The 7,379-nt window shown below is 39.2% G+C and overlaps 2 protein-coding genes across 2 annotated transcripts; one reads left to right on the plus strand and one right to left on the minus strand.

The window, feature by feature from the left end:
- Positions 1–985: 985 nt before the first annotated feature.
- LOC132112059 (5-hydroxytryptamine receptor 7-like) lies at positions 986–3,961 on the minus strand. Its single transcript, XM_059519651.1, has 2 exons — positions 3,308–3,961; positions 986–2,554 (listed from the first exon to the last, which is right to left on the minus strand). The coding sequence occupies exons 1-2, from the start codon at positions 3,913–3,915 to the stop codon at positions 1,738–1,740; spliced, it is 1,425 nt and encodes a 474-aa protein (XP_059375634.1). The 5' UTR covers positions 3,916–3,961; the 3' UTR covers positions 986–1,737.
- A 1,586-nt stretch (positions 3,962–5,547) lies between these two features.
- LOC132112060 (C-signal-like) lies at positions 5,548–7,172 on the plus strand. Its single transcript, XM_059519652.1, has 3 exons — positions 5,548–5,907; positions 6,012–6,189; positions 6,737–7,172. Exons 1-3 carry the CDS (start codon positions 5,584–5,586, stop codon positions 7,021–7,023), a joined length of 789 nt encoding a protein of 262 aa, XP_059375635.1. The 5' UTR covers positions 5,548–5,583; the 3' UTR covers positions 7,024–7,172.
- The last annotated feature ends 207 nt before the right edge of the window (positions 7,173–7,379 follow it).

Below are 7,379 nucleotides of genomic sequence, written 5' to 3' on the forward strand. Positions count from 1 at the left end.
TATGGCTGAAAGGATTGTCACGGTTGGGAGAAATGTGAGGGAATTATTCTGACCTATAATTTTACAGTCCTCCAGTCCATCTACCACTGTGGCTTTGGCCTTTATGTTATTTTACTTCTTAAGCTCAGTAGGCAATTATTTCTATGTGTCAGCAGGAGCTCATACAATACTGCTCTGGACTGGAGCAGATTCATGTTGAGTGAAACACCGGTGTGAAATCAGGTCCATCATCATTAGAACAGGAGTGCATCCTCTCTGTGAATGGATTTTTCCCCAGCGGCAGGTAGCTGTCACAGGTAGACACACTGGACCCTTAAAATAGAATTCCTAGCAGGGCCTCAAGGACTGGGCAACTAATTAGATTTGAGTCATAACGAGTGCTTTAGTGATTCTAAGTGAATGGGAACACCTCCCCGGCACTTCGCTTCTGGTTTCTTTCCCTTCTCCTGCTATCCTTCTCTTATTCTTATTGCTTAGAAGTATTCAGTATTCAAGGTGAAGTCATAAAAATGCCATCCTAATGGGAAAATTTTATAATTAGTGAGATAACTGGGCAGCAATTTTCAATAGATCTGGCAACGCTCTGAGGTTGATTCAAAGGTGTAAACACAAGAACTTCACAAAAATCCCAATTCATTCATCATTTATTTTAACTCTTTTAGGAAAATATGAGTGACATTAAAACATCTACTTAAAATCAAAACACACTGAATAGGTATCTTTACCTTTTTGTGCATCTGCTTTTAATATTTACACAGGCAGACATAACAACAAAAGTCATTAAAAACTTGGCTATATTTTTATGCACAGGTAATTGTGAGGAACTCAAAAGAGTGAACCTGATCACAACTGCAATTTTTCTGTGACATGTATGATAAATAAGAACAAGCCACATCCAAGCTAATCACATAAGATCCAAGCAGAATCAAACTATAAATAGCTGCCCAGAAAAAAAAGAGACATGCAGAGTCAATCTCATCAGAATCTCTTTAATTACTGATCTGTGATCAGATTACATCCTGTTCTTTTTGGCTTAAACACAGCTGCAGAAAGAAGCTTAGCTGACATTAGATATTTATGTGCTTTCCATCAATGCATAAAACAATTGGTGGTTTTATACAGAGTGTGCATGTGCAGACCTCATAGTAGAAATGGTTTGTCTTCAGTTATGTTTAGCACAGAGGCTCAAGATTCAGACAGATGAATCACACTTAGTGAACTAACAGGTGCTGACAGTTGACAAAGGAGCTTCTCACGGCTCAATAAACGTTTTTAAAGCAGAGCCCATGCTGAGTGGTTTTCTGTTTTCAAGAACGGATAAATCTTAACAGATTTCTCCCTACAGTTCTATTGATCTGTGTATCCAGAATCCCTCAAGTGATAAGATATCAAGACACCAACATCATGTCCTGTATATAAATTTATATATATGCATTTCTTGTTTTAGAATATCTGGAATTGAAAAAGAAGCTGTACTTTATGTGAGACATCAGATATGCATTTTTCTCTCTTGTTCTACTAAAGGAAAGCCGATGATTGTGTTCCTATGTCAGTAAAGATGAGAAAATGCAATTGCATTTACCATAATGCATGCCTCTGTCTACTTTGACCACTGTTTTGGACTGTGTACTGTCCAAAAGATAACACAATCCTTAATGCCATAATGACCATTTAGGCTTGTGAGTTCCAGTGCAAATGTTGACCTCCAAACTTTGTATTTTATGTGCACACATCGGGTCACCCAGAGACAACCACCTCCGGTCTTTCCACCAGGCGGAGGGCCTCATGCATGCCGGCGGCCGACAGTCTGCGGTTAATATTGCGGTAACGGCAGCTGAGCAGGCTTCGGTAGGTGGTGCGCAGGTCACGGTTAAAGAAAGCGTAGATAAAGGGGTTGATGAGAGAGTTGGCATAGCCCAGCCACAACAGCGTCCTCTCCACCCACAGCGGGACGCAGCTACACTCTGTCCCACAGATGAAGGGGCGGGCCGTGGAGAGGAGAAAGAATGGAAGCCAGCAGACGGTGAATGCTCCTACCACAATCCCGAGCGTGGCCGCCGCCTTCTGTTCCCGCTTAAATATGGAGATGCTCCTACGGTCCGAGTTTCTCCTGCCGACTCCTCGCAGGAGTCGAGGCAGACGTGCACACTCTTCCACTTCCCTCTGCAGCTTGATTGCAACGGTTATGCAATCCACTTCCACATGTTCTTCAGCCCCTTCTACTCCTTCCACCTCATCCTCCCCATGTCCTGCACGAGGGAAGCCAGTGATGGTGTGTTTGGCAGCACTGAGCTTGGTGGCACGGTAGATGCGGTAATACATGACCAGCATGACAGTCATGGGGATGTAAAATGCAACAGCTGTAGAGTAAATGGTGTAGCCAAAGTCCTGGCTGATCAGACACACGCGGTCATCGTTCACGTTCTGCGCCCAGCCAAAGAGTGGCGGCAAGGTGATTGATGCAGAAAGCAGCCATACAGAGAGCACCATTTTGGCCATACACCATCCATTCTGCCGCACTGGGTAAGTTAGGGGTCTGGTGATGCCAAGGTACCTGTCATGGAGGGAAAATACATGGATAACTAAGAAGACAGGATGTTTTTTAGTCATTATCATGACAAAAAAGCTTTAGCTATATGTCATAACAAATATGTCATGAGCTATTTTGTGCCATAGGTTTTTAGCTATTTGATATAGACTTTATCCAGTTTCTAGACTGGTCTGATCAAAACAGTCAAGACCCAAAGAATGTATTTCTGCAACACTGCATTTCATAATAAACAATTCATGCCGCACAGAAGTTGAAATTAGAAAAAAACTTACAGGCATTTAATTTCAGAGAAACCTTCTTGATAACAATTAAATATTTCATTGGTTTAATAATTTGTTAACATTATTTAATGTTTTAGAAACTAACAACAGATTTGTAATACTTAGATATAAGCTGTTGTTCATTCTTAATTCATGTTTGTTCATTATAGATTACTATTCATTCTAAATTATATAAATTATTAATGAGTTGTATAATTAAAATTTAATGTTGTAAAATATAATTTAAATTGTAAATGTTATTTTCTACTCTTATATCGAATCTTCTATATTTATTGTTAAAAGGGGTTATGTAGAAATTCATATTAACAAAATTATTTGTAAAAAATAGTTTGTTGTTGTTTGTTTATTGTAAGTTCATGATACCTAATATATTCACTAATGACAACAAAGTACCATTACAATGTTATTGTAAATTGTTGCCAAACCATTTTTCATGACCAATAATCACTAGTAATATCAATACTCAATAACTCACCGGTCTATGCTAATAACGCAGAGGGTCATGATGGACGCAGTGCAGCACATCACATCCATGGCGATAAACACGTTACAGAAGAACTTGCCAAAAATCCAGCGGCCACCGATCAGGTCCGTGATGCTGACGAACGGCATCACCGCGAGCGCAACGGAGAGGTCCGCGAGCGCGAGGGACACGATGAGATAGTTGGAGGGCTGCCGTAGCTTTTTCACGAAGCACACGGAGATGACCACGAGCAGGTTCCCGCAGATGGTGATGAGCGTCAGCATGGTCAGCACTCCACCGATCAGCACCTTCTCGACCTCTCCGTAGCTGAGGATCTGCTCCGCGCAGCGCGTGCCGTTCGCCACCTCCATCATCTCCAGAAGGATCGGGGAGCTGGAGGGCTTCATTTCCAAGGATCCGGAGCCCGCAGCCACTGCCACCTCTCCAGACTCGTGCGCAATTTTGAATAGACGAGGGATAAGGACCTCGGAGATCATCATGCCGTTAAAGGTTTCCACACTTGCTCCTGTCTCTCGCACGCGCTCCTCGCCCATCAAGGACTTCATAGTTTCTTCGTTGCTTTGCGCGACAGCAGATCTGTTGGTATCGTCCAGCACCATGCCGTGCTCCTTTTATCCACGAACTTTTCAGAGCTCCTGATGATGGCACGAGATCACAGCTGCGCGCGCAATGAGTGATGCGCATCCGATTAGCGTTCAGTCACTGACGCGCGGCTAATTTTTCTATATTTAGAGTAGATCATTCGTTCGTCATTTTCGCACACAATGTTCCCACAAAAACTGAGTGAGAGGGAGTTTAGAGAGAAAGTTTATCATGTTATTTTTTATAAGCATTAACGGGTGTAACCAAAGCTTTAGCAAACATTTGTAGGTATTTTTCCCTCACAGCACAAAATTTATAGACTAATAGTCATGAATTGATACTATTGATATTCTATAGTAGGCCTACAGAAACAAAATTAGCTATGTATTATTAATTATCTATTATTTAAACGTTTTGTGCTCCTAACCGTCTTGTCTTCTGTAAATTAAAATAATTCCAGAAGCTACAATTTATATGTACTATACTTAATGTCAAGTAAAAAGAGTGCTGGTGTTACAGGCTGCACTGCTACGAGTGGGTTTTTAACACTAGTAGAAACATAGACATTTACAATACTATATGTGAATATTGTGGAAGTCAAATTATTATTGCCAATATTAATATTGCCTTATCCTCAGCCCAGCCCTAGATCATTTATAACTGTACTTTAAATTTAAATTTAATTTAAAGTGATAACCATTTAGGACACCTTAATTGAAAACGGCACATACATTTGAAACAAATAGGCCTATAGGAATGCATAAACATAGCTCAAAATCATTAAAACTATGTGTGTGTTATTCACTCTGAAGGTCCATGATTTATCTGCCCCATTTTCTATATTTGAGGAGCCAATAGATGTTGTCTGGAAATTAATGCTACAAACCCCAAGAAATTAACTTTTTTATCAATCATACAATCTCCAGTACAATAGGCCCACAGAAGAATATGATTCCACATAAACCAGACGGAATAAAATAACTTGTCTTATTTTGTAAAAAAAAAAAAAAAAACATGAAATTTTCATTTAGAAACAAGCTGCATTGTCGCCTCCTAGTGGAAAAATATATATTTATATATATATATAATAAATAAATTCAAATAGTATTAATAAAAAAATATAAAAATCTGCATAGGCCCCGATTTCTGTTTCTGCCGATTTTGTTTGATAAATCAAATTTGTTGAACAAATTATATGGGCTCATTACTCTAGGAAGAATTCAGTTCGCGAACAGAAACACTCGGAAGTATTTTTTGCTTTATGGTTTATGCAACTATATCTACGAATTCTACTGATAATAATATAGTAAACCTATTCTTGCAAATATATGTATTTCTTGTTTGTTTTATATTTCGGTATTAATCGTAAATTTAAATTATATATATATATATATATATATATATATATATATATATATGTGTGTGTGTGTGTGTGTGTGTGTGTGTGTGTGTGTGTGTGTGTGTGATTCTATTATTTATAATATAATTAATATAATATTAACCTACTACCTAAAAAATGCGTTTCCATTTGTTGTTTTTAAAATACCATGTAAATTAAAATTACTCTATATGGTACGGAAACACCCGGGTAAAAAAAAAGTTGGTTGTGTAAGCGTCCTTCTTCTCTTCCTCCTATAGAGGGCAGCCATTACAAATTCACGTGCATCTTGTTTTCGTAAGGAGTCATGGCTGCTGTGGCGCTCGTGCAAGGTGCGAGCAGAGGTCTGGGCTTTGAGTTCTGCAGATATCTACTATTAAACAAATCTCAGGCAGCTGTGATCGCAACATGCAGAAATCCGGAGGCCTCGCAACATCTGACAGCCCTGAGCGCGCAGCACGCGGACAGGATGACTGTACTGAAACTGGATGTCAGCAGGGAAGATGACATCAAGAGAACTGCTGAGAGAGTCAAAGCTGCCTTTGGGAAAGTGGATTTGATCATTAATTCTTCAGCTATGCTTCATCCCTCCGGTAAAGGAGAAACAAGTTTACGAGACGTGTCCGCTCAGGTGACCTTTTTTAGCAATACTGAAATTATAGCTACTTTGTGAGATATATTCAAATAACATTTTTTCCTAACACTTCCACCCCCAATCTCCCTTCTCACCTTCAGGCAATAATTTCCACTTTGACCACTAATACAGTGGGTCCACTGGTGATGGCCAAGTATTTTGCCCCCCTGCTTCAGAAGGGAAGTGGGGCTTTTGGCCAACAGTTCCCAGAGAAAGAGAAACAGCATAGTGGCATCATTGTAAACATGACTGCTAGAGTGGGATCTATAGGAGACAATGGTTGGTATCTAAGTTTCTCTATTCATGTAGAAAATAAGGTTTGAAAAAGATATGGCTCCAGGTGAGGAGTCAATAACCAATCAGCAGCTTTATGAACAAATTGATTAGCTGTCAAAATCAGATGAGCTCATGTGGAAAACTGGGAATTTATAAAGTTGCCTGTACTTGAGGCACAGTCTGAGAACTTTGTTTTACCTGTTCTGACATGAAACTTGTGCTACTCTTTTAAACCCTATGTGTTAAAAATTGCTCAATTAACTGTTCATTCACTATAGATCAAACAAAGAAAAACATAAGACTTATTTAAAACAAGTTCCCACTAGAGGGTCTTGTTGAGTTGGCGCAGATCAAGTCTCTCTCAGAATAAATTATCTGAAATTACTTTACTATGTTACTTTTCCAAGCAGGGCCTAAATACTTAAAACCCACTAATATATGATTATACTGTAGCTATGTGCATCTAGAGTTGTTTGTAGCCGAATTTGGGGTATTTCTGTTTCAACAACCCAATGCTTACATCTCTATTGGTTTATATTTCTGTCCTCAGCTTTTGGAGGATGGTACAGCTATAGGATGTCTAAAGCTGCCTTAAACATGGCCACCAGAAACCTGTCCATTGAGCTGGGTCGTGGGCGCTCTAAAATTGTGTGTGTATCCCTGCATCCTGGAACCGTGAATACAGATTTGTCTCGGCCCTACCATCGAAACGTACCCAAGGACAAACTGTTCAGTACAGAGTACTCAGTCCAGTGCCTTATGAAGATTATAGACACTCTAAATATAGACAAAACAGGTAAAGCCTATGCATGGGACAATACTGAAATACCTTGGTAAACGGTCTTGTCAAAAACTACGGTATTTTGTTTGTACCCCTTTTAAATATAAGGTGGATGAGAAAAAATGTTACAAAGGAAAACAATGCTGAAGTCTTGTACAAAAAAACGAATGTTTGCATATTAAAGAAACATTGGAATTAAAAGTTAGTGTTGAAAATCTTTGAAACATACACAAACATTCCAGGAAGACTTGCTGATGTAACTGTCCTTGTTTCTTTTTCATTTTGATTGTAAGAATGGTACAGTCTGTCTGCTGTGCACAAAACAAAGAACTACCACATCAGATAAGAGCTTATCACAAAATTCAGTATGAATGACGTCATACTTGGATTTTTGTGTGCATGCTTTAATAGC

Source organism: Carassius carassius, chromosome 31 (assembly GCF_963082965.1).
Source record: "Carassius carassius chromosome 31, fCarCar2.1, whole genome shotgun sequence".
NCBI classification, from domain to species: domain Eukaryota; kingdom Metazoa; phylum Chordata; class Actinopteri; order Cypriniformes; family Cyprinidae; genus Carassius; species Carassius carassius.

Excerpts from the sequence above, each read along its gene's own strand:
- LOC132112059 (XM_059519651.1), bottom strand. The coding sequence starts at position 3,915 with ATGGTGCTGGACGATACCAACAGATCTGCTGTCGCGCAAAGCAACGAA. Across the intron at positions 2,555-3,307 it reads TGCGTTATTAGCATAGACCG|GTACCTTGGCATCACCAGAC; the intron begins GTGAGTTATTGA and ends CCTCCATGACAG.
- LOC132112060 (XM_059519652.1), top strand. The coding sequence starts at position 5,584 with ATGGCTGCTGTGGCGCTCGTGCAAGGTGCGAGCAGAGGTCTGGGCTTT. Across the intron at positions 5,908-6,011 it reads TACGAGACGTGTCCGCTCAG|GCAATAATTTCCACTTTGAC; the intron begins GTGACCTTTTTT and ends TCTCACCTTCAG. Across the intron at positions 6,190-6,736 it reads GGGATCTATAGGAGACAATG|CTTTTGGAGGATGGTACAGC; the intron begins GTTGGTATCTAA and ends TTCTGTCCTCAG.